We start from the raw sequence: 26,429 nt of genomic DNA on the forward strand, positions 1-26,429 counted from the left end.
ATCGTGTGGTGTGGTCAGGGTGAAAGCTGGAGGCTTGTAGGTAGGAATAGCAGTCAGTAGGTTTCCGGTATAGGGTGGTGTTTATGTGACCATCGTTTATTAGCACTGTAGTGTCCAGGAAGTGGATCTCTTCTGTGGACTGGACCAGGCTGAGGTTGATGGTGGGATGGAAATTGTTGAGATCATGGTGGAATTCCTCAAGGGCTTCTTTTCCATGGGTCCAGATGACGAAGATGAGAGCTGAGGAAGCGTTGTTCTAAGTCAGCCATAAAAATGTTGGCATACTGTGGGGCCATGCGGGTACCCATAGCAGTGCCACTGATTTGAAGGTATACATTGTCCCCAAATGTGAAGTAGTTATGGGTAAGGACAAAGTCACAAAGTTCAGCCACCAGGTTGGCCGTGACATTATCGGGGATAGTGTTCCTGATGGCTTGTAGTCCATCTTTGTGTGGAATGTTGGTGTAGAGGGCTTCTACATCCATAGTGGCCAGGATGGTGTTATCAGGAAGATCACCGATGGCTTGTAGTTTCCTCAGGAAGTCAGTGGTGTCTCGAAGGTAGCTGGGAGTGCTGGTAGCGTAGGGCCTGAGGAGGGAGTCTACATAACCAGACAATCCTGCTGTCAGGCTGCCAATGCCTGAGATGATAGGGCGCCCAGGATTTCCAGGTTTATGGATCTTGGGTAGTAGATAGAATATCCCAGGTCGGGTTTCCAGGGGTGTGTCTGTGCGGATTTGATCTTGTGCTTTTTCAGGGAGTTTCTTGAGCAAATGCTGTAGTTTCTTTTGGTAACTCTCAGTGGGATCAGAGGGTAATGGCTTGTAGAAAGTGGTGTTGGAGAGCTGCTGAACACCCTCTTGTTCATATTCTGACCTATTCATGATGACAACAGCACCTCCTTTGTCAGCCTTTTTGATTATGATGTCAGAGTTGTTTCTGAGGCTGTGGATGGCATTGTGTTCCGCACGGCTGAGGTTATGGGGCAAGTGATGCTGCTTACCAGCAGGAGAGTAGGGTGGGGGGAGGTATTTTTTCATGCTTTGTGTGTATAAAAAAATCTTCTACACTTTCCACAGTATGCATCCGATAAAGTGAGCTGTAGCTCATGAAAGCGTATGCTCAAATAAATTGGTTAGTCTCTAAGGTGCCACAAGTACTCCTTTTCTTTTTGCGAATACAGACTAACACGGCTGTTACTCTGAAAACTGAGTTTAGTGTTACCCAGAAGCTGCCTCTACTCACCTACAGCTCACTCAACTTCTAAAACAAGACAGATTATTCCCACTGCTATTTGGTTGACATGATATTTTTAAAAAAGGTGGGCCTAAGCTGAAGCACTAGAACTGAACCCCCTAATCTTTGGGAGAGCTCAGAGATCTGGGCTTTGTGGCTCAGTCTTTTTGGTAATGAGTCAAACCGAAACCTCTGATGCACATATTCTCCAAAACTGTAGGTTTTGTTCTGAATATACTGGCTTGACTCCATTTCTAATCAAGAATATTTCAAAGCTGTGGGGGTTTTTAATTTGGAAATCCAGATGCAAACACTATGTCAATCTAAAATACCAGCACCACCACCAGTTAGTTCCATGTGAGTTGTGCTGCTCCCATGCTGCTTTAGTGCAAAAAACACCAAAACAGAACTAAAAAAAAGGAAATCTCATAAGAATGCTGAGATCAGGAACATAGCAGTCTCACAATGCAGAATAACATTTGTAAACACAAGAGTGTTTGAGACTCAGCCAACCAAGAGCTGACTGAATAGTAAGGATACAAATTGGTATATGACTTTAAAGTCAGATCTGGAGTCAGTAACAAAAAATTGTGACAACTAAATCTTATATAGATATATTGGCCCTGATCTTCACATATGGCTGAATGTGATCAGCCAGGACTCAGAGTAGGGGGCAAAGGTAGCTTTAGGCAACTTTTGTGCTCCTCTGATCCTTGTGCCAGCCAGGTGCTAGTTCTACCCCCAGTGCAACTTAGAACAGCTTGGAGGCTGCTCTAAATTGTGGCCAGCTGCAATAACTTTCAACAGGCAGTTGTGGCAAAGAGGCAAGGCCAGCTATTTGTAGCCATACAGTCCTCTGGCCCGACCCCAACATACTACTCATGCTGAGAACTGTGAGGATGGTTGGCATTGGACTGCCTCTATTTTCTCTCATGTTGGGAAATCTTCAGCTGGCTGTTTAAGATAGCATTAGAAGACCTTTCTGCCTTAGGCTGGAGCACAGCAGATGTTCTGGCCCACTGATACTACTTATGACAATTGCTTATTTCACTTTTCATGCTACTTCCTTCACAACAGGCTTGGGATTTCTTCTAGGAGGAAATCAGTCTATTTGCAGTAATGTGATCATATTGTCTGTACACCTGTGACTGCGTCTTCATTAAGTTTTTCTAAAAGATATGCTCTAGGAATTACATTGGGGGATTCCTGTGGCCTGTGTTATACAGGAGATCAGACTGGATTATCATAATAGTCTCTTCTGCCCTTGGAATCTTTAAATCTCATTAAACATGCTAAACAGTCAAAGCACTAAAGAACTAAATCTTTCAGTCCTTGGTAGTTTCCTTCCTTATCCTGGCTAATTCTGTACTACTGAATTTCAGACAGATATCACCCACACTATATGCAAAGGCTGCTCCTCTTTTGACTAATAGTGTCTCAACTGCCTCACAATGACATATGGACTAACTTGCTGACTGAAGGCTAGTCTCCTTTATAGAGCTTATGGAAGGAATTTCCCTCAGAGCCTCAAAATTAGACACAGTGCATATATAAAATTTCCACTTTAGGGAACCAAAGAAAGATCTAAGTATGAAAACAAATTCTGCTCTGTCGCACCCTGTGCAATCTCCTGAGAATCTGTTTCTGTGGATCTTACTTTAGCCTTATTCTGCTTGGGAGCATGCCTAACCATGTGATTCTTTCTGACTGACATGTATACAGTATCTCATATTTACAGAGAACCAATTTAGATAATTCCTCGTGCAGAAGAGGTAACATTCCAGGACACTTGCTAATCACAAAATGTTAAATAATTTTACAAGTACTAATAATATTACTACAGAGCCTAGGATATTGCAACAGTGGCTTCTGATTTTCTATATTCCTCTACTTTGCATCCAAGATTGGCATCTGAGTATCAACATTTTTTCCCCACATTCACATCAACATTCCTTAGTTTATCTTTCACGTGAGAACCTTACCTGCATCCTTTATGTCTGCTCTTTTGTATTGTCCGATGAGATTCTTTATTGATTTTTTCTCTCCTACATCACAAATACTAATCATGCTCTGTAGTTATTGAACAGATGCTATTACTGATTTGTTTTCACCATAGCATTTATGTTCCTAAATACAGGAATTTCTGATTGTTTGGCCTAGCCTCTTGTAAAACATTTCTCTCTCTCTCTAACACACACACACACAGAGCTAAACTGGTATTATGGCTTAATGTATACTCCTTTAAATATTATTTTTATAATAGTCATTTAAGAGTTGCCATGGACACTCTGGTAGGCTAGGATCGTGCCAAATTGTTAATCAAATAGGATGAAAATGGATCTTTCGGGTCTAACCTGCAGGTACCCTAGACTTTCATAAATGGCACATTGATGGTTGAAAAGGGACTATCCTTTGCTTTTTCAGGGAAATTCTGTGACCCTTCAAGCTTTACTGAATCTCCTTCTTTTCAATACACAGTGTAAATTTCCTCCTCCATGTAATTAGCAAGATGATAGCTTGCAACAACATAAACCAACATGCTCCCACTGTTCTTTCTAAAGTTCCTTATATTCCACACCCACTCAATATTTCTTCTTTATGTCCATTCCACCAATATAAAACTTTACAGAAGACTACATTTTCTGCTGGTGCAAACTGAGAAACACCACTGAAGGTTCACCCATTTATCCCAGCAGATGATTTGGTCTAAGAATGAATACATTAATACTGGATTACTCTGGATAAATTATTAACAGATTTTTATGATTACCTTAGACTGCCACTCCTCCTTTGTTTGTAGGAGCATTCGCATGTTGGACAGTATAACAGAGTACACGGTGAAACCTTCCATTTTATAAATTTTGCTAAATGGCTTTGGAGCAATTTACAAATTAATCTATGGGCCCCATCCTGCATCGTTGTCCATCCAAGTTGTCCCAGCCAGTGAAGTCAATGCACTTACTCATGAGACTAAGGTTGCAGGAGTGAGTTCTAGTCTTAAATTGGCTATTGATTGGTTATGATCAAACAGGAATTCTCACCTTTTCATGACTAATTATATTTGCATTGTATACTGTTTACAAAGACTCTTCATGCCCATAACACACCGTGATATGGAAGAGGACTATAGGTAGTAAAAGTTGTCACAGTCGTTCTCTAATTCCCTCTTCAAGGACTATACCACTAAAAACAATAGAAAGCGCCATCACATTTAACTTGATCCAATTGCTTATCCATATCTAGGTCACTTGCCCAGGATTTCAGATGCATTTAGAGGACTATTATTTATTGCATCCTTTTCAGGGAACAGATACCTTGGGGAAATGGGTGGACAGCTGGCAAATATATTCTGAGGCTGCCCTACAGCAGTAAAAATGCAGTTCTCCAATCAGATTGTTTCCCACTTCATTTCACATCATCATGCGTTCCAAGACTTCTCATACTGTGTGCCCTTTAAGGGCATTAGGATGTCTGCTACAGCAGAGCAGCTGAACCCAGACTTATTGCTTGCATTAGTTCCCATCAATGTGTGTATTCAATGATTGATTTATCTTCATTCGATTCTTTATCACTTTCCAGGTGTTCATCTTTTGACTCTGGCTTTTATACGAGTGTAAAATTCTTGTCCTACAATTTGGATATTGCTCAGTCAGTCTCATAAACTTGCCTCCACACTCAAAAGTAGCAAGTAATATGCTTACACACTGAGAAGAGAAACTCTTGAGCTTCTGGCTTGGTGTGTTTTTAATCTTGATCGTCCTCTTTGCAGTTTGCACCTCGGCGGAGACTGGCAAGGGGCCGCAGCAAATACACAGCGCGCTAAGCGGGCGAGCTCAGGAGGGCTGGAGTTATGACCACAGTCAGTGCGGGCACCAGCGGGGGGTGTTAGTCTGGATCTGGGAAAGCGGCAGAGTCCCGTGGCCCCTTACAGACCAACAGCCGTACTGGAGCGTGAGCTTCGCTGGGCGAACGAACGCCCCCTGCGCCGGCTGCAGGTGAGTAGGGGGCGTCTCTCCGCCTGCTCGCCGCGCTGCCTCCCGGGGGCAGGGACTCGGCCCCGCTGCACTGGGGGGGGGAAGGGACTCGGCCCCGCTGCACCGGGGGGCAGGGACTCGGCCCCGCTGCACCGGGGGGGGGAAAGGGGGGGCAGGGACTCGGCCCCGCTGCACCGGGGGGGGGGAAAGGGGGGGCAGGGACTCGGCCCCGCTGCACCGGGGGGGGGGGGGGAAGGGACTCGGCCCCGCTGCACCTGGGGGGGGGAAAGGGGGGGCAGGGACTCGGCCCCGCTGCACCTGGGGGGGGAAAGGGGGGGCAGGGACTCGGCCCCGCTGCACCTGGGGGGGGAGGAAGGGGGGGCAGGGACTCGGCCCCGCTGCACCTGGGGGGGGAGGAAGGGGGGGCAGGGACTCGGCCCCGCTGCACCGGGGGGGGAAGGGGGGGCAGGGACTCGGCCCCGCTGCACCGGGGGGGGAAGGGGGGGCAGGGACTCGGCCCCGCTGCACCGGGGGGGGGAAGGGGGGGCAGGGACTCGGCCCCGCTGCACCGGGGGGGGGAAAGGGGGGGCAGGGACTCGGCCCCGCTGCACCGGGGGGGGGGAAGGGGGGGCAGGGACTCGGCCCCGCTGCACCGGGGGGGGGAAAGGGGGGGCAGGGACTCGGCCCCGCTGCACCGGGGGGGGGAAGGGGGGGGCAGGGACTCGGCCCCGCTGCACCGGGGGGGGGGAAAGGGGGGGCAGGAACTCGGCCCCGCTGCACCGGGGGGGGGGAAAGGGGGGGCAGGAACTCGGCCCCGCTGCACCGGGGGGGGGAAAGGGGGGGCAGGAACTCGGCCCCGCTGCACCGGGGGGGGGAAAGGGGGGGCAGGAACTCGGCCCCGCTGCACCGGGGGGGGAAAGGGGGGGGGCAGGGACTCGGCCCCGCTGCACCGGGGGGGGAAAGGGGGGGGGCAGGGACTCGGCCCCGCTGCACCGGGGGGGGAAAGGGGGGGGGCAGGGACTCGGCCCCGCTGCACCGGGGGGGGAAAGGGGGGGGCAGGGACTCGGCCCCGCTGCATCGGGGGGGGAAAAGGGGGGGCAGGGACTCGGCCCCGCTGCATCGGGGGGGGAAAAGGGGGGGCAGGGACTCGGCCCCGCTGCACCGGGGGGGGGGAAGGGGGGGCAGGGACTCGGCCCCGCTGCACCGGGAGGGGGGGAGGAAGGGGGGGCAGGGACTCGGCCCCGCTGCACCGGGGGGGGGAAGGGACTCGGCCCCGCTGCACCGGGGGGGGGAGGAAGGGGGGGCAGGGACTCGGCCCCGCTGCACCGGGGGGGGGGAGAAGGGCGGGCAGGGACTCGGCCCCGCTGCACCGGGGGGGGGAAAGGGGGGGCAGGGACTCGGCCCCGCTGCACCGGGGGGGGGGAGGGCGGCAGACAGACAAACGGCCACAGAGCGGGGACAACGGACCCCACCGCCCTGCCCGCTGCGGGGGGGGTCCTGTTCACCCCCCCCCCGCGGCCACCCCCGGGTCCATACAGCGCCGGCCTGGCCGCGGGGGGGCGGGGTCCGGGGCCAGCGCCCCCGTCAGGGCCCCGCGGGCAGGGCGCTGAGGGGACGGCCGGCCCCTGCCGCCTGCCGCCTGCGCCTGCGCGCCGCGCCGCTGCTGGTTGCGGGGCCGGCCCGTCTCCGGCGCGAACATGGCGGCCGGGCAGGGAGGCGGCGGCGGGCTCGGGCTCCCCGCTCACCTCACCCTGTCCTACCCCGCCGGGCCGGCCTGGGGCGCCGCCCCGCTGCCCCAGCCCCACACGGGGCGCAGCCTGGACCGGGCCCTGGAGGAGGCGGCGGGCTCCGGAATCCTCTGCCTCAGCGGCAGGAAGCTCCGCGACTTCCCCGGCGGCGGCTACGACCTGAGCGACACCACGCAAGCAGGTGGGGGCCGGCGGGCGGGCGGGCGGGCGCCCTGGGGAGATGCCCGGGGGGAGGGCGTGCGGGGGGGGGCCCAGGGAGGGTATGTCCGTGCGGGGGGGGGCCCAGGGAGGGTATGTCCGTGGGGGGGGGAGGAGGAGGAGGAGGGAGATGGGGGGGCACAGGGAGGATATGTCCGTGGGGGGGGAGGAGGAGGAGGGAGATGGGGGGGCACAGGGAGGATATGTCCGTGGGGGGTTGGGGTTGGGCGTGGAGGGGCACAGGAAGGGTATGTCCGTGGGGGGGGAGGGCGTGCGGGGGGGGTATGTCCGTGGGGGGGCACAGGGAGGGTATGTCCGTGGGGGGGGGAGGAGGAGGAGGGAGATGGGGGGGCACAGGGAGGATATGTCCGTGGGGGGGGAGGAGGAGGAGGAGGGAGATGGGGGGGCACAGGGAGGATATGTCCGTGGGGGGTTGGGGTTGGGCGTGGAGGGGCACAGGGAGGGTATGTGTGTGGGGGGGGAGGAGGAGGAGGGGAGGGGGAGATGGGCTGGGGGGTATAGGAAGGGTATGTCCGTGTGGGGGGGGAGGAGGAGGAGGAGGAGGGGAGGGGGAGATGGGCTGGGGGGGTATAGGAAGGGTATGTCCGTGGGGGGGGAGGAGGAGGAGGAGGGAGGGGGGGAGATGGGCTGGGGGGGTATAGGAAGGGTATGTCCGTGGGGGGGGGAGGAGGAGGAGGAGGGAGGGGGGGAGATGGGCTGGGGGGGTATAGGAAGGGTATGTCCGTGGGGGGGGGGAGGAGGAGGGAGGGGGGGGGAGATGGGCTGGGGGGGTATAGGAAGGGTATGTCCGTGGGGGGGGGAGGAGGAGGAGGGAGGGGGGGGAGATGGGCTGGGGGGGTATAGGAAGGGTATGTCCGTGGGGGGGAGGGGGAGGAGGAGGGGGGAGATGGGCTGGGGGGGGCACAGGAAGGGTATGTCCGTGGGGGGGGGAGGAGGAGGGAGGGTTGGGTGTGTAGGGGGGAGATGGGCTGGGGGGGTATAGGAAAGGTATGTCCGTGGGGGAGGGAGGAGGAGGGGGGAGATGGGCTGGGGGGGTATAGGAAGGGTATGTCCGTGGGGGGGGAGGGGGAGGAGGAGGGGGGAGATGGGCTGGGGGGGCACAGGAAGGGTATGTCCGTGGGGGGGGAGGAGGAGGGAGGGTTGGGTGTGTAGGGGGGAGATGGGCTGGGGGGGTATAGGAAAGGTATGTCCGTGGGGGAGGGAGGAGGAGGGGGGAGATGGGCTGGGGGGGTATAGGAAGGGTATGTCCGTGGGGGGGAGGGGGATTGGGTGTATAGGGGGGAGAAGGCAGTTGCTTATTTTGCTGTCTCAATCAGCTCTGAGTGTTGTGGCTCATTTGTCCCGTTTTGGGGGCTCTGGCCCCATCAGAGTGTCACGTCCCTCATGATGCAGCATTGTTGCTTGGGATTTTCCAGTGCGCCCCTTTCCCCTTACGAGTAAGGGGTAAGGAGGGGGCATGGTGTGCACACCTCGCAGCCTGCCTGTAACTACAAACACAGTGTGCAGATCAGGACTGAACGTATTCACCATGTTACTAAATACAGAGGTGGAAAACTAGACCACTGAATTTATCTAGACTCTCTACAAATGTGAGGTGAATTGGAGGTATTTGCTTCTGTGTAGTCTCTAGAAAACTTGGTTTATATTTGTAAGATATAGGGGTTGTATTGTGTATTTTTACATTGCTAATTTTGAATTTATTTGCTACTGGACTGGTCACTGATCATGAGTAAGAGGGGAAAATGAAATATATGAACTGAGGTCTGATGTGTTTTGTTCAAAAATAGTAAGGGTTTTCAACATATATTAGTAGGAAACTGAAAGTGATATTTGTTTTTTCATGGGGTTGTGGGTAATTGGCTTATCATTTTGAAAGAGAGAGTCTGCCCATTGTAGTGCTTTCATCCATCTGTGACAATTCTGTGCTCCCATGGTTCATCAAATACTTATTCTTCATTAGTCTTTGTTGGGGACTGCATTTTGTGTGTTGGGTTATAGGCAATCTTGTTCAATAAGATCACTTTTTTTTTTTTTTTTTTTAATGATTTGTGAAGGCCCGATAAGAAACTGGGTATTTGGCGTATCCAGCAGTATGTCTGTTAATGGTTTTATTCTCTGGCACATGTGGTATATTTGCATGTGCTATGCAGAATGTGGATAGGCAAGAGTGCTTTAATTATCTTACAGTGGATGCACAAGATTAATTTAAAAATGGGTTATGGAGTGGTAGCTCTACATTTTTCTGTAAAATAGGGTATAAATTGTGCTCGTCAACACTAAGCAGCTCTATGTGTGAATACTCAACAATGAAAATATAAATGAGGAAATGGATATAGTGAATCTTAATAAAAGCTTTCTTCTATCTTGCATTCTGTTAATCATGGGTCTGTACATTTAATGGGTATACATTGATCATAAGATACCACTGAAACTGTTTTGAATGTACACAGTAATTAAAATACAAAGTCAACACAATTTTGTGTAAATTAATAGCCATCTGACTCTTTTGTCAGAATGCCAGTCTGACCTGAGTGATATATATTAGTGTGGTGCCTAGAGTCCCTAATCGGAATTGAGGCTTCATCATGTAAGATATTGTGCAAACACATACAAAGAGGTCCCTGCCACAAAGAGCTGTATGTGCTTTTATGTCATCAAGAAATTTGTTCAAATAATTTGTAATATTGGCAAATGGCACCTTGATTCTTCTGCTGTTTGTGTACAGTGGAACTGGTTTAATGTAGGACCTACTAAAGAATGAATCCCCAAACCATATAGGTTGTACTTCTACTCCTATACAGATATTTCTAAAACAGAAATGTTTTATTTGTAAACAAGAACTTTGTGGTTTTGTTTTGATCTGTGGAGTTATCTAATCTGTTTCTTTTGACTGATGAGTGAACTTTTAGTATTCTGCGAGTGCATCAAAAGTTGTTACCTACAGATTTTCTCTAAAGACGCATTGGATTCTCGGCTCAGATTTGCATTATTGTTACACTATTTGTATTTATTTACAGGCACTTCTATGGCACTTAACACTATTAATAAATTAGCTTCACATCACAACGTGCCTGTGAAGCAGGGAAGCATTGATCCCCATCTTGTACGTATGTAATTTGAGGCAGAATGGTTCTGGTTAAGATTGCTCGCTGTTTTCTTGCCTCAGTTCTTAGTTATTCATCCTGAGACATTCTTCCAGAAGTGCTCGGCACCCAGAGGTCCTGTCAAAGTCAATGATAGTTGCCTGTGCTCAGCACTTTGAAAATCAGGCCCAAAGTGTTTCAGGATGGGCAAGCAAAATAAATGCTGGTTTTGAAAATTTGGCTGTAAGTGACCGACTTGCACAACGTTTGTGGTGGAGCTGAAAACAGGACCCAAGAACTACTACTATAGCTTCAGGGTTCTGTGCCTTAACCACAACAACATCCTTCCTCCCTAGAGACCAATGTCTGTTTACTGAGTTGGAAGTACTTCTGGTTCACGTTTCACAAATGTCTGTTGAATTAAGTGTAAATCAATCGAGACACACAGTTGCTCATTTAAACTTGAACTGAATTGTCCTCTCCAGAAAGGGGATGTGGGTGTGGGAGTGTGTTTCCCAGTTTTAACACTTCCCTTCCTCCAGTTTATTTGTGTGGTCTCCTGCATATGCTGAAATTTTAAATGCCTTACTAAACCATGAGTTGCAAGTGTTGTAGCAAAGGCCTGTGGCATCTTATCGCATCTCATTCTATTATGTGGCAAAACGTATTTCCTGCAATAATCTTGCAGCAACAGTAATCTGGCCCTTTAACTTTGATTATGCAGCTGTCAAATCCTTTAAACTACAGAATCTATGTAAATTGGAGAATATCCAATAGGAAATGCTCTGAGACCAAACTAACTACAGTCTTGAGGCCCACATCCTCTCATTGTGTGGGCACTGTTAAGTCTGATGGGAATTAAGCATATAGATCTGTTACATCACTGAAGTCTTGATTTGGCCAAGAAATGAGTTTTTTTAATCTACTGTCAGACTGAGACACAGGCAGTGTGTCTTATGGTTTTTTACTTTTGTGATGTTAGTCATTTAAAAAAATCATGTGAATTTAATGTCTGTGAAAGGTGCTATGTTGACAGCCCTCGAGACGAACACTCTCTATACACAGAACAGGAACCACGTGGTAAGCAGATATGCAAGCATCCTGACATTGCCCCACCAAACTTCAGCCCTAATTTATTTTTTCTTCAAATATTAAAAATATGCCTATAAGCACCTGTCCAGTGCTATGGATGCCCATCCTGTAGACCAAGGACTATCCACAAGTTTATTCACCTCAACTGCTACCCTCCTCCACAGCCTTAACAAAGAGAAAGGTAAATGATGGGCTTTGTAGTGTGCCTGCCTGAAAAGTGTGTCTGATCTGGAGGGTTGTCATAAGATATACTGGGGAGGCTGAAACATCCTGTCTTGTGATTCCTCGATATGTTTCCTGAGACTGTCAACAAGCGTACCAATTTTGAAGGGTGTATCATTGTCTGGTGCTCCTGACATTATTTGACCCAGTTTTTTTCATGTTTATCTGGCCCCTTTTAGATGGATCAATTGACATTCTCTCTCATAATACAGATAGGTTTACACCCAAAGAGAGTTGTTGTGGGGATGTTAGTTTGATGATTTATGTCATAGTCATTTAACCAAATTGTACCTTCTTGAATGAAATGGAAGTGTGGTGGTGTTTTTTTTTTTTTTTTTTTAATGGTACTGACATTGATAAGAATGCTGGCAAGTAACTGACTTGAGTAAGAACTCAAAGAATCTGTTATTTTAGAACCAGAAACTATTCTGTAATTTGTTGAGTCTAGATTTTATTGTAGAAATTGAGTGAGGTGCATCTGAAGTAGAGAATATGTGATTGCAAACTGAAGAACATCCGTGTCTTCAGTAAGAATCTGCAGATCATAATACATGTAAATTAACCTTACAGAAGCTGAAGCATATTATGTTGGTACATTTCTTGCTCATGAAAAGTGCTGGACTAAAAGTTCTGAAAAAAGTAGAATAGTTACAGAATAAACAGGAATGGAAGCTTCTCTGCAATGCCTGACTGTCAGTGTGTGTCCTACCCCTATTTTGGGGACTACTCTGAGGTAATTAGTTACTCATTCATTCTATCCAGTCAATCCTGGGTTTATCATCTAAAAGATGGCCACTGAGGTTGCCAATTGCAATGCTTCTTGGAGTGATACGGACCTCCGTCCTTTAGGAATTGGACTGAAACCTTCAGCTAGCCTTCTCTCAGATGTAGTCTGTTTATACCAGTGACCTACAGACAAAAGATTGAGTTCTGATCTATTCCTTTTACCTAACTTAAAATTCATATTTCCTTGATTCACCCTGCCAAATGGACTATCAGTTGTTTAGAACAGCATTCCAAGATGGCATTTTATTAGTAGGCTTTAAAAAGCTCATTTTACAGAATTCCCCAAATTTCCTCAGTTAAATGTTATAAATGTACCCTATTGGAAACGTGAAACAAATTTCAGTGTTTTGTATGTATTCATTTCCTATTATCCTAGAACAGAATCTCTTTAAGTCATATTTTCAGAATTAATGCATGTGTAGATAACTTAAAATCTATACTAAAAACTTCTTTAGCAGTAACTTGCAGGTAGGAATAAAGGAATTGCTATCCTGATTCAGACTCTAGAGATAGTCCAGTATCCTGTCAGTGGCGATCAACAGCTGCTTCACAGGAAGGTGTAGAAACCTGCAAATGTGGATTAATCTGGCACCCATATTAGATATTGCCTTGCTTTCTAATAGTTGGAAATAGTCTTAAGTTCTAAAGAATAAGGTTTAATATCCTTTCCAAATCTTTTGTTATAATTATGACAACTCTGGATATTCTTGTTGTCCATATACATTTCCAGTCCCTCTTTGACTCTTGTTAAGTTCGTGGCTTCAATGACTTCATGTGGCAGTGAGTTTCACAGTCTTATTGCACATGTGAAAAAAGTATTGCCTTTTCTTGGTTTTGATTTTTCCACACCTATAATTTCATTGAAAGTGCGCCCCTTGTTCTTATGTTACTAGATAGAGAGAAGAGAAATGGCTACCTTCTGTAGCACTGATTATTTTATATACTTTTATCATGTCCTTTATGTATTTTTTCTAAAGTAGAAACAATTTGTTTCTAAAGTAAACAGCCTTTCTTCATAGAAGAATTTGTCCATGTCTTTGATCATTCTTGTTATCTTTCTGCACTATCCTTCTTGAGATGAGCTGACCGGTACTGCTCAGAGTGTTCCAAATGACGCCGCAACCCTGATTTAATATTTTCTGTATTATTCACCTTTCTGTTGCTTATGCAGCCTAACATCCTGCTAGCTGTTTTAACTGCAGCTGCATAATGAGCAGCGGTCTTCATTGAGCTTTACTGAATGGATACAACCAATGTAGAACCCAGTGTGGTGTATAAGTAGTTTAAATTTTTGCCTACAGTGTGCATTACTTTGCCTTTATCAGCATTGAATTTAATTTGCCATCCTGTTGCCCATACACCTAGCTTGTTTAGGTCTCTCCAAATTCTTCGCAATCCTTTCTGGTTCTGACTAAGCTTAAATAACACTGTCAGATATAAATTTTGCTACCTCATTACTCACTCCTATTTCAGATAGTTAATTAATATATAAAACATCATAGGACCTAGGTGAGAACCTTGAGGCCCCTGATGCTAATCTTTTGCCTTGATGAAAACTGACCATTCTGTTGTCTTTACTTTGTCTCTTTGATCCATGAGGACTTAGCTGCTTGTGAAGAACTTTGTCAAGTGCCTTTTGAAAGTCTGAGTAAATTGTCAACCAGTTCTTTTTATCCGCAAATTTATTGACATGTTCAAAGAATTCCAAGAGATTAGTGAGATACTATTTCCCTTGGCAGAAGCTGTGCTGGTTAGACAATATCATGTCATGATCTTCCAGGTGTTTTAAGATTATTTTTTCAGTTTGTTCCATATATAGATGTAAGGCTTACTGGTCTGTAATTCCATGGTTCATCTCTATCCTTTTTTAAAATATAGGTACATCATCTGCTCCATCATCTGCTCTCCAGTCCTTTGAAACAGCAGCTGCCCTCAGTTAGAGGCTACATATTTTTCTTAGCCGTTCAGCTACTTTTGGATTCATGCTGAGCCTGGTGACTTGTTGCTTTTTAAATATCAGATTACTTCAGTACATCATCTTCTGGCACTGCAGTCTTTGATAGTACCTCACCTCTATTACAAGAAAATTACAGGTCTGGGGTAGGTATCTCCCCAACATCCTTTGAAGACTATTGCAAAGAAGTCATGGAGCTTCTCAGCAATGTCCTTACCTTCCTTAATTGCTCCCTTTAACCCAGGGTGATCCAGCTGACCACCCAGTATGATGCTGATAATTCCAAATCTCTATTTTTTTAAATTATTATTATTATTATTATTTATCTCTATTTGATGTAGAAAACTTTTTGGTTTTGGACAGTACCTGCCATGTTGGAGTTTGTAATGGGACTTTGGGAGGAGAGGTCCACACTAGCAGATCCCAATTCAGAATCAGATCTTTATTTGAACAAAGTCAGTGTTGATATCTCATCACCAGCCCAGTGCAGTTGCTTAAAACGAAGTTGCATACTAAAATAGCTGGAACCCAACACTCCATACACCTTTATTGATACAGCTTAGTGCACGTGGACTTTTAGAAGGAGGAAAGACCATGTTCTGCTGCATATGCTTCACTCTCATTGAAGGCACACATCAGAGAAACAGGTGTAAATGACTGAAGAGAATTAGAGGATGAAACGTGAATAACTGGTTCAGAAATACTGGTGTGTGTGGGTGGGTGGGGGGGAAATAGTGGCAGTGGACATTGGAAGAAAAATAATTTTGAGTCTTATAACACCTAAATACTTCTGCTACAAAGCCTGCCCTAATGCATTAACATATTTAAACAGACGTTCAGCAAAAAATTTAATAGGACCAATATTAGGTGGAGGTTCAAAGTAGGAAGAAATTTCAGTGAACACTATAAGAAAATACTGTTAAGTGAAATGTTCTTGTCAGCGTTCTAATATTTAGCACAACAAAGTGTGCGCAGGCCTCCAAATCTCCTGGCTGTGGCAGTTTTACAATGACTGGATTACCCCCTCGAACCGAGACCGGTTCAGGGGAGATTTTCCCCCCCAGTGCTTTGGGGAAAATAGAACCGAAGGGATTGTCTACACACCATGCAGTTTTTAGCGACAAGGCTGTGTCAACACAGGCTTGTAGCTAAAAGTCAGCGTGTGTAAATGCTCTTTTTTGGTACTTTGTTGGCACTTTTGCCAACAAAATACTTACAGCACCACAAGCGGCATTAGCTTTGTTGGCGGGAGAGCGTTCCTGCCAACAAAGCCGTGTTCACACTGCCACTTGCGTTGGCAGAACTTTTCTTTCGCAGGGGGGCTTTTTTAAGTACCCATGAAAGACAAATGTTTTGTCGACAACTTCGCAGTGTAGACAAGCCCTAAGTGATGCCTCCCGTCTGGCCCTGCCATGTGGCCTTGATGGGGAGGGGGAAACTGCAGGAGGAACCAGGCAGAGACTTCAGCTGGTGGAAGCAGCTGAAGTGGCAGACAAAGCCAGGTACTTTGGATATTCAGAGAAATTAGACATCCAACTTCCATGGACCGTCATTAGGCATTGGGAACTTCCTGCTCATCTGTGCCTTTTGAAAATCTTATACTTCGTTCTTGACTATGTTAAGTGTTGTTTTACTTATGTGCCTACCTGAAAAGTCTTATATAAATTTGATTAGTACTGTGTTAACTATGTGAGGCAAGTCTCAAATTTGTCATAACACTAAAATAGGTTAAATTTTAATGGTTTTCTTAACTCGGGCAAAACTTAGGAAGGATGTTGAGCTCTCTTCTTTCTTGCCCCCCCATTCCCAATATTATTCAACTATTAAGTGTTTATTTAGTTTTAACCTTAAAATGATACTGTCAGAGCTCAAAACCTAACAAAAGCAATGTTAGGTACTATACTGCCTCATTCTCTTCCCCTTCCCCTCTATCTCCAAGTTCTGTTTTCTAATTTGTTTTTGGAGGTTTCATTTGTCTTTCTCTCCTGCTGCTTTGTTACCAGCATGTATGACCGGGAAACATACATGCCTCTCAGTGGCTACTGGTGAATATACACAGGAGCAGAGTGTCCCTCCATTGTGCATGTCACCACAGCCTGACTGAAGGTAAACTTAAGAATTCCCCCTTTCTCCAATTCATTTTAGTTTTTTCTTTCCACTTCCCTCACTGCAGGCAGGCATTCTGGGGGGGAGGTACTTTACTGTCCCATTTCTCTGCTCTGCCTCTGGGTCCATGCAGAAGTTGTATAGTGGGGGAGGGAAGAGACCTATTCTCCTGGTCACCCTTCTTTCTTCCCTTGCTCGTTCGCAGGCGTTTGGGAGAGACGTGTCAGTTTTCTCTGATTCTTGTAAGGCGTACAGAAACTCCATGACAATCTTATTTTAAATGTAGAGATTTATGAATTAAAAAGATTTCCCTCCCTCCCCCGCAAACAAAGTTACATATTAGCATCCAGATAAAAGCTGACATTTCAGCAGTTCACTTCTGCCGAAATACTAGTTAAACGCACGCTTACAGGGCCTGGGGGAAGTATGTGCAACTTCTCTTCGCATAGAGGAAGCTTAGGAGTAACATCGGTATGGTGATTGAGACAAGGAACTGAAACTGATCAGTAACACAAGTGAAAATGGCTCTACATGAACTGCTGTCACGTGCAAATTGAATAGAAAAACTATTTTTCTTTGATAAGCTTTAAATTTTATTAATTAGGAGTGTCACTCTTATAGTAGTACATGGAATGAAGAAAAAGTTAGGATAATGTAATTTTGCAAAAAGAAAAGGAGTACTTGTGGCACCTTAGAGACTAACCAATTTATTTGAGCATGAGCTTTCGTGAGCTACAGTTCACTTCATCGGATGCATACTGTGGAAACTGCAGCAGACATTATATACACACAGAGATCATGAAACAATACCTCCTCCCACCCCACTGTCCTGCTGGTAATAGCTTATCTAAAGTGATCATCAAGTTGGGCCATTTCCAGTACAAATCCAGGTTTTCTCACCCTCCACCCCCCCACACACAAACTCACTCTCCTGCTGGTAATAGCCCATCCAAAGTGACCACTCTCTTCACAATGTGTATGACAATCAAGGTGGGTCATTTCCTGCACAAATCCAGGTTCTCTCACCCCCTCACCCCCCTCCAAAAACCACACACACAAACTCACTCTCCTGCTGCTGGTAATAGCTCATCCTAAGTGACCACTCTCCCTACAATGTGCATGGTAATCAAGGTGGGCCATTTCCAGCACAAATCCAGGCTTTCTCACCACCCCCCACCCTTTCCCGGACACACACACACACAGACTCACTCTCCTGCTGGCAATAGCTCATCCAAACTGACCACTCTCCAAGTTTCAATCCAAGTATAACCAGAACGTCTGGGGGGGGGGGGTAGGAAAAAACAAGGGGAAATAGGCTACCTTGCATAATGACTTAGCCACTCCCAGTCTCTATTTAAGCCTAAATTAATAGTATCCAATTTGCAAATGAATTCCAATTCAGCAGTTTCTCGCTGGAGTCTGGATTTGAAGTTTTTTTGTTTTAAGATAGCGACCTTCATGTCTGTGATTGCATGACCAGAGAGATTGAAGTGTTCTCCGACTGGTTTATGAATGTTATAATTCTTGACATCTGATCTGTGTCCATTTTGGTTGACTGTGTCTGGACTTCTACTCCTTTGTCGCTTAGGCACTTGTAAAACTGTCTCCTGTGTTCTTTCTAATTGGACGGATCAAACTGATTTACTAAGGTGTTATGAAAAATTTTTCTGTAAGTTAGAAAATTTTTCTTTGTTTGGGAGCTATTTTGTGTAGGCTAACAAGCAGAAATACTATGGGTAACTACGGTAGATTGCATTACAATGACAAATTTGGAGTTTAATGTGCTTTTAGTTCATTCTAAATACCTCTTTATGTTCATATCTGAATCAGTGCTGATGGACAGACCTTTCTTTTAAAAACAAAGCAAAAACCCTATATATGAAGTGCTTATGCACAGCCCTACAACAACCATCTACTTTATGAACACAGTGTTCTCATTATACAACTTCTTCCTATTTGTGGACAGTAGCATGGAATTTCTCAGTCCTGCTCTCCTACCTACTGTTATAGAGAATTAATATAATAGATTCTCAGAAGCTTTAGAAACTTACATTTTTTTTCTTCCCAAGCATGTTTGTTTCTGTTCCAGGTCATTTTATTCCATTTTAAAAGAAATATTGAACTAACATAAACTGAATACTGAAAGAGGGTAGAGAAAGCAAACTGTACTTCAGTTACATTCAGCTCTATTTCATAAAAGTTGTGTACCCTTAGATAAAAAGCATTTCAAATACTTCAAAATAGAACACTTAACAGAAGACAAATCACAGTATTATTGGTTCTGAACTCTGATCTCGAAGACTGTGTACTGGCAAACGAAGCTCCCCCTTCAACAGATATGTGCCTGCACTGAGTGGCCAATAGGTGTAGCCTTGCATCAGTTTTTTCTCCTAGAACATCAAAACTGAGACCAAAGAATCTCAGACTTTTCCATAGTGCCCATCACTAGAGGTATCTAAGCAGTGGGATTCAGAAAAACACATTCAAATACAGTGGAAAACAGCTTTGCAGTGACTGTATTCTGTGTAGTTTGGCTCAGACAAAAGGATCGATGCAGTGTCATTCTCAATAATATGTTACTGTATGAAAAATATTTATATTGTTGTTTGGAGGCAGAGGATAACGAAAAACAAGTTTTTAAATCTTGAAGGGATCCTTCCCTCCCCACCATCCCTTTGGGAGTGAGTCTGGTATGCTAGTATGGATTTCTGAGTTAAGGAAAAACGTATTCTGAAATTTCAGTCTGCTCGGGTGTTCTCTGAAGAAATGTCATAATAGTCTACTTTTTGAGCTTTCTGTGGTTTACTTGTCTTTTTGTATTTTAATTCAGCCAACTTTCATAGCTGGCTCTCAATTTGGGCAGATACTGTACTTTATAAAATACACCCAAAGATGATTTAACAGATGTACTAGCCTTTTTCCTAGCTAGTAATTCAGAACGCCCATTGTCCTGGATGCTGTACAAACAGATACAAAGATCTGATTCCTTCCCCCATGATTTTACAGTCTGGCCTGACTGTTGAACATCTGCCGAATGTAAGTACTATGGATTTCAGAAAGATATATCTTTTCATTTCAGTTATTTTTATAAAAGCAGTGACCATCTTGGAGTCCAGCATAACATGTGCTCATCAGATCTAAGCTTCAGATCACTGAAGCCTTCTGATCAAACAAAAGTTTTTCAGGCTATGCATTATAAAAAGATAGTTGAAAATTTTGGATTTTCATCTATGCTCTATCAAATCTTCTTAAAGCATGGGCTGTCCAAGATGATTCTGTGGTTCTGAATGTGCTTAAAATCATATTAGCATGATTCATGTTAATATAAAAATAATAAATTATAGAAATAAAACGCCAGAACTGGGTCTTGTGATGCATGTGCATCCTGGAAATACAACAGACAAATTAGTCTGTTTTCTGAAGCCCACCATTCCAAGCAGCATCAGGAACAGCCTGCTAGTACAAAATTTGAAGTCTGGCAAAATGAGAGTGTAAATTATTTTTAATTTTTTTTAAGCAATGTTGAATTAAGTCAAAACAAAGATGAACTAAATTAAATTTATGAAATATTGGAACGTGAAAGTAAGATTATTATTATGAACCTGTTTTGATAAATTCTTGACTTAAATATTTATCATAAAACACACATCCTTGGCTATAGTAACTGGGGTACTGTAGAAACTTAAACTGAATAAAAGATGGGCCTAATGTCTGAGAAACCAGATGTACCCAATACCCCTCATTAAAACTGAGCAAAGGAAAATAATCTGAAAAGCGCTCTTGCCTCCCGACAGATAACTAAAAGTGGAAGGGAATCTACTTCTGAAAGCTATTAGAAAAGTTGGGTGGTTTTTCTCTGTATATTACCAATACATTGAATCAGAGCTTGAAAAATCCACTTACTACTAGTGACTAGGCAGCAGCTTGCAGTGGCAAATATGAAGACCTACAACAAATTCTGTCAAGTGTAAGCTCTTTCCTTACCAAAGTATTCTTTGTCCTTAAAGTTGTGGAAGAAACCTTCCAAATATGAACAAATGCCACAGTATCTCCCCCAGCTTCTAAAAAGCTCCCCTGTCTCTGCAGGCTGTTTTTTCTAAGCAGCAATAGACTGAAATTTAACAGTTTTGTCCAGTTTTTCCATTACTGTTCAGAACCGTGACCATTAATGAAACTGACCAGAATCATGCTAGTGTTTTCTGTTGCTGTTTGGGACAGAGGTGAGTGGAGTAATTCCAACACTTGCCCCAAGACAGCTAGAGGGGATAGAATAGGATAGGCCACCACCTCACTTACAGCATCCCTGAGGCTGGTGAGAGAAAGGGGCCCTTCCAGCAGCCAGATGACTCATTTGGGGGAAAAAAGGGGTTCAAATTTGAGACATTAGCAGATGCTTTTCCAAAGTATAGCACCTACTCTTCCTGGCATCTGAGGCTTGGTCTTCCTCTAAAAGCATCGTCCAATGAGATCGCAGTTGGAGTCACTTATTTTTGGAATCAGTCTCCAGACTAGTAGGTTCAGATCTGTGCAAAATGAGTGATGGATTAAAATTTTAAAACCTCATATAAAATGTACATTGACTAACATTAATATGTTTGTTAGTATCAACAGAACTTATAATAGGTTGTTTTTATTTAAGATATAACTGAAGAAGGCTCCATTAACAAACTCAAAAGCATTTCGTTCCAGTAGAAAGTCTAACGTACGTTGACATCTCGTGTAAGTTATCTCACCTAGTTGTGCAATATTACTGTAGTTGGGAGACCTTTCTTCCTATAATCCTGTCTCTTCATTAGTAAAGTTAAAATTTCACCAGTGAAATCTATTTTATTCTCCGGAATTTGTAAATTTAATGTGGGCAGAGCATTAGACATTTGTCTCAGTAGTAAAGTTTCTATGAATTGGCAGGTTGAACAGTTCTTATTTTTTCCTTCCCTGTTTTATGATTGAAGATAGACATTTCCTGAAAAAAAGCCAGTTTGGTTGGGTAATGGTCAAAATGCAGTGTCAGTCTTTCATTAACTGTCTTCTGTAGAAGACTGGAAATAAAATGTATTCTTCAAAATCTTCCTTTATTACAATGCCTGATAAATAACTCAACGTGAACAGATTCTAGAAGTGTTTGAATAGCCTCCAGATTGCACAGGTAGGAGTAAAAGTTGCTTCTTCTCACCTGCTAGTTGCACTGATTCCTTAGGATTTTTTGTCAGTGGCCTATTTCAACAAATCTCAATTCATTATTCAAGCCTTATTCAATATTTTTTTTCAAATACTTGAGATTATCAGGGCAAGTCGAAGGGATATCACTGAAACATTTTTTAAAAAATACTACCAAAGCCCCGCCAGTTGATACTTTTCTGTTTTACATGTATTAGTGTAGTAATCATACCCTGTATATTTTAATTCTGCACAAATGTGCCAGTTAGTAATTTACATACCACAGGGTATTTTATGTACTGACAGTATCTTTTGTTCTTTTAGAACAAATGATTTATTTAGGAAGCCTGTAAACAATGAATTTTAAAGGCCTTGCACGTATAACTAGTTTTTCCAGACAGTACCTGTCAAATTACCTTTTTCTTTTTTTCAGTTTAAATTTGGATAATGTTCTGTTTAAATGTATTCATCTAAAGAGCTGCAAAGCTGTTTTTTGAGACACTAAGAATGCAGTCCTGTTCATTTTTGTTACATGGTTTCCAGTTTCAAAATTAGCACTTAAATTTAAATTTTTGAAAACAGCCGATGAAGGTAGTGGAAATAATTTAGCATCCCTAAATATCTAATTGAAAGGAAAATTTACTGTGAGATGAAGTTATTTGACAGCCTGGCTTCAGGGAGGTTAGAGCTCTGTAGGCACTGTGCATTTGAGCAAGTCTTTAAGGCCTCCTGTCCTCTTGGAAGCAACCTACCAGAAAACAAGGGTTTACAGTTTTAAGTTAAAAAGAAAAGGAGTACTTGTGGCACCTTAGAGACTAACCAATTTATTTGAGCATAAGCTTTCGTGAGCTACGGCTCACTTCATCGGATGCATACTGTGGAAAGTGTAGAAGATCTTTTTATACACACAAAGCATGAAAAAATACCTCCCCCACCCCACTCTTCTGCTGGTAATAGCTTATCTAAAGTGATCACTCTCCTTACAATGTGTATGATAATCAAGTTGGGCCATTTCCAGCACAAATCCAGGTTTCCCCCACCACCACCCACCCACCCACCAATACGAACCCACTCTTCTGTTGGTAATAGCTTATCTAAAGTGACCACTCTCCTTACAATGTGTATGATAATCAAGGTGGGCCATTTCCAGCACAAATCCAGGGTTTAACAAGAACGTCGGGGGGGCGGGTGGTTAGGAAAAAACAAGGAGAAATAGGTTACCTTGCATAATGACTTAGAATCATAGAAGGTTAGGGTTGGAAGGGACCTCAGGAGGCCATCTAGTCCAACCCCCTGCTTGAAGCAGGACCAATCCCCAATTTTTGCCCAGATGCCTAAATGGCCCCCTCTTAGCCACTCCCAGTCTCTATTCAAGCCTAAGTTAATTATATCCAATTTGCGAATGAATTCCAATTCAACAGTCTCTCGCTGGAGTCTGGATTTGAAGTTTTTTTGTTGTAATATCGCAACTTTCATGTCTGTAATCACGTGACCAGAGAGATTGAAGTGTTCTCCGACTGGTTTATGAATGTTATAATTCTTGACATCTGTTTTGTGTCCATTTATTCTTTTATGTAGAGACTGTCCAGTTTGACCAATGTACATGGCAGAGGGGCATTGCTGGCACATGATGGCCTTTATCACATTGGTGGGATGTGCAGGTGAACGAGCCTCTGATAGTGTGGCTCATGTTGTTAGGCCCTGTGATGGTGTCCCCTGAATAGATATGTGGGCATATAGATATCTTTTAAGTTGATAAGGCTTATGCTGTAGGCCTATGTGGAACCTTTTGCCTGCCCTACACGTTGCTTAACTGCTTTCATCTAATTTAGATTAACTCCATCTGGGTTCATATGGGAGGTATTTCTACTTGTCATGAATGAACAGAAGGTTCACCAGTGTGTCTGCAGCCCCTTTTTGTCTGATTTATTCGGGACCTGACACTGTGAAATTAGAAAGCTCCCCATGTTGAGGAACATCAGTGTGGTCTTGACAAAGAAAATGATGGCTCATCTTAGCCACTCAGTACATCTGACATCAAATTTCTTATCTGGAAGAATATTGTCCTTGATGGTATAACTGAAATTCAGGCACTAGTTTCTGATGAACTTTATACCACATGCTGTAAGGATCAAGTGGTGTGGTGGACTCAGCTGAGTTCCGCCTTAATAAGAGTATTGCGTTGGCAACGGTTTTCCCCATAACTGCATACCCATCTTGAGAAGGCCCTTTCCCATGTATTTGATGTCAAAAGGCCCTTGCAGGTCTCCTTGGAGAGGACTAATACTCTTAAATTCCACTTCGCTTTGTATCATTTAACTGCAGTTCCTCCAGCAGTGCAGGCACTAGGTGACTGACTGTATTTTGCATTGTGATGGCCTTAAAAGTTGTGTCAAGGCTCATTCAATCTGAGGTAGAGTTACTGTTTCTGTTGCAGTCATATGTAAAACAGCCACGTAGTTATGTGGTATGTTTCTAGAGCACTATCGCTTGGATTTGCCCCCTGGTTATTCAGTCCTGTAGAACCTGTTTCTGAAGTGAAGGAGTAGGGGCACAATTTGAACTTGCAGTTCAGTTGTTTTGGCATGGTGAAATATTTGAAAATTTTGGATTACTAGAATGCACTGTACAGGTTGTTGTACTTTAAATAGTTTTGCACTCACTTTAAAATTATTTTTACATAATGTTATATTAATGGAACAATATCAGTTTAGTGAGGGACTTTGTGTGTGTGTGTGTGTATATATATATATATATATATATAATATAAAAATAGCTCTTATATAGTGCTTTTCATGAGTATCTCAAAGGAGATCAGTATCATTTATCCTCATTTTACAGATGGGTAAACAGAGGCATAGAGAGGTGAAGTGACTTAGCCACTGGCCTGCTAAGCAACCTTGGGTAAGCCAGCAATAGAACCCTGGTCTCCCGGGTCTCCCTCCAGTGGTCTTTCCACTAGACCACACTGCCACCTCAAATCTTGAAATAAAGGAATAATGAAAATTTAAGCATCCTATCCTGATGATCTTAGTTTGTGATAACCTCTGTATCTTTGGTTGTTATGTGGGATTGAATGGATGAGAGAGGAAGAATGCACCTGCAAATACACTATTTTGATGTTTGGGCTACCTGCTGTGCATTTAGTGATTAAATAAGCTATGATATTGGTGGCTATACAGTAGGTATGAATAGAGAAGCACTGAGTAACTAAAACATCCTTACCTACCTTTAAATATTCATTGTACTTATTTCACATTTAATGAAAAAAGATCTTCTGAAATACCTGTGGACCTTTGAGAAATAAGTGTCATTAGCTAGCTCATGTCTTGCTGTTGGTTATGAGGATTAATTGTATTCTGTAAAATCATGTTATTCCTTAGATGGGTTTTTTTGTACCAACCGATCAGCCAGACTCATATTGGTGGGGATGATATTAATTAAAAGCTAATAATCTTAATTGAACCTGGAGCAAATGTTCAGTTTTTAGAAGTGTATTACTAAGAAATAAACTGGCAAGTCTGTTGATGTAATCATCTGATTATTCTAGAATTGTTGGTTGTTGCTGCTATTTTATCATGTTATGGTGGTGTTTAAGGGCCAAATGAGAATGGGAGTCATTATGCTAGGCACTGTACAAACACAAGAGTAAGACGATTCCTTCCTCAAAGATCTTCCAATCCAAATAGACAGGACAGACAAAGGGTAGGAGAAAAGAATAGAACATGCATTGTTCACTACCCTTGTAAGAGCAGCAAATGTCATATTGGTTCATTATGACTGTTTTTGCTCGTGGATTTAGGTAGATGTAAAGACTAAGAAAGGGAAGGGGCAAGAGCCAACACTTAGTTACCACTGGAGCAGTCATCTGCCCCATGAATTCCCAGTGTAAGTGTGTTGGGGAGAAAGGTGTGTGCTGCTTTGGAAATGTAGGCCTGGCTTTAAAATTAGTGTTCACATTCGGTTATGGCATGGTGGCAACACAAGCAACCTGAGAGAAGTGGAAACTTTTGAAAGTTTGTCAGCCAAACCTGAATGGAATTTCACTGGACAAAAGACCCTTCTCTAGCCCAAGGACTTTCTTACTGCTAAATTTGAAAAACCTGCTGAAAACATTGAGGGTTTTAGAATTTCTCAAAGTCGCAAAAAATATTTCACGGTGGAATGTGTTAGCCTAAGGAGTCTCTGCCAGCTCCCCTTAAAATACAGTTTTAAAGTAGCAACATATTATGTGTTGTCTTTTGTTGTTTTAAAACCTTGTTTCACTTACTGGCTTCTCTCTGCTCTATACTTCTTTCTTGTAATAAATCATGATGTAGCTGTAAAGTACTTTTTTTAAACAAAAGTGTGTAATGGGATGGGTTTATATCCATTTTGGTAAGCTGAACTCTTTTTAGCTAAAATCATTGAACTGTTTTTTACCACTAATCTTCTGTATTGGTTTTATGAATACTTTATTTGATGCTACAATATAAATTCATAAGTAGAAGAATCATTAGAGGTCTTTAAGGCAGATGTATCCATGGACATGTCTTGCTATTCTAAATGCATACTTATAGATATATCTATATCTGTATATGACTTACGGACTGATTCAGTTTGAGGACAGTAGATTGAGTCTTGTCTTTAAATGTCTGCTGACCTCTCATCAACCACATTTTTTTCCCTTGGAGAATGATGGTGGTATTCACCTTGTACTTATGTCATTTCCTAAAAAAAGACAATTGCATAAAAATATGGCCTCTATTCCTCAGTGACAAGAAAAGATGTACTTAAAATTGAAATCATATCCTCTGACACTGAAGTTGGTTACTGTGGAAATGATCGATGTCACAAAAAGATGATTACGGCT

General features: G+C 43.9%; 1 protein-coding gene across 6 annotated transcripts in view; it reads left to right on the top strand.

Annotated features, from left to right (window-relative positions):
- Nucleotides 1–6,886: 6,886 nt before the first annotated feature.
- LRCH2 (leucine rich repeats and calponin homology domain containing 2) overlaps nucleotides 6,887–26,429 on the top strand; it is an 82,284-nt gene continuing 62,741 nt past the window's right edge. For all 6 annotated transcript variants that reach the window (XM_084639680.1, XM_084639679.1, XM_084639683.1 and 3 more), the window contains exon 1: nucleotides 6,887–7,139. In XM_084639680.1, the coding sequence (XP_084495806.1) occupies nucleotides 6,908–7,139 (232 nt within the window). In that variant the 5' untranslated portion in view covers nucleotides 6,887–6,907. The remainder of the gene's footprint in view (nucleotides 7,140–26,429) is intronic.

This window comes from Lepidochelys olivacea, assembly GCF_965140295.1.
Source record: "Lepidochelys olivacea isolate rLepOli2 genome assembly, chromosome: 9".
In the NCBI taxonomy this organism is placed as follows: domain Eukaryota; kingdom Metazoa; phylum Chordata; order Testudines; family Cheloniidae; genus Lepidochelys; species Lepidochelys olivacea.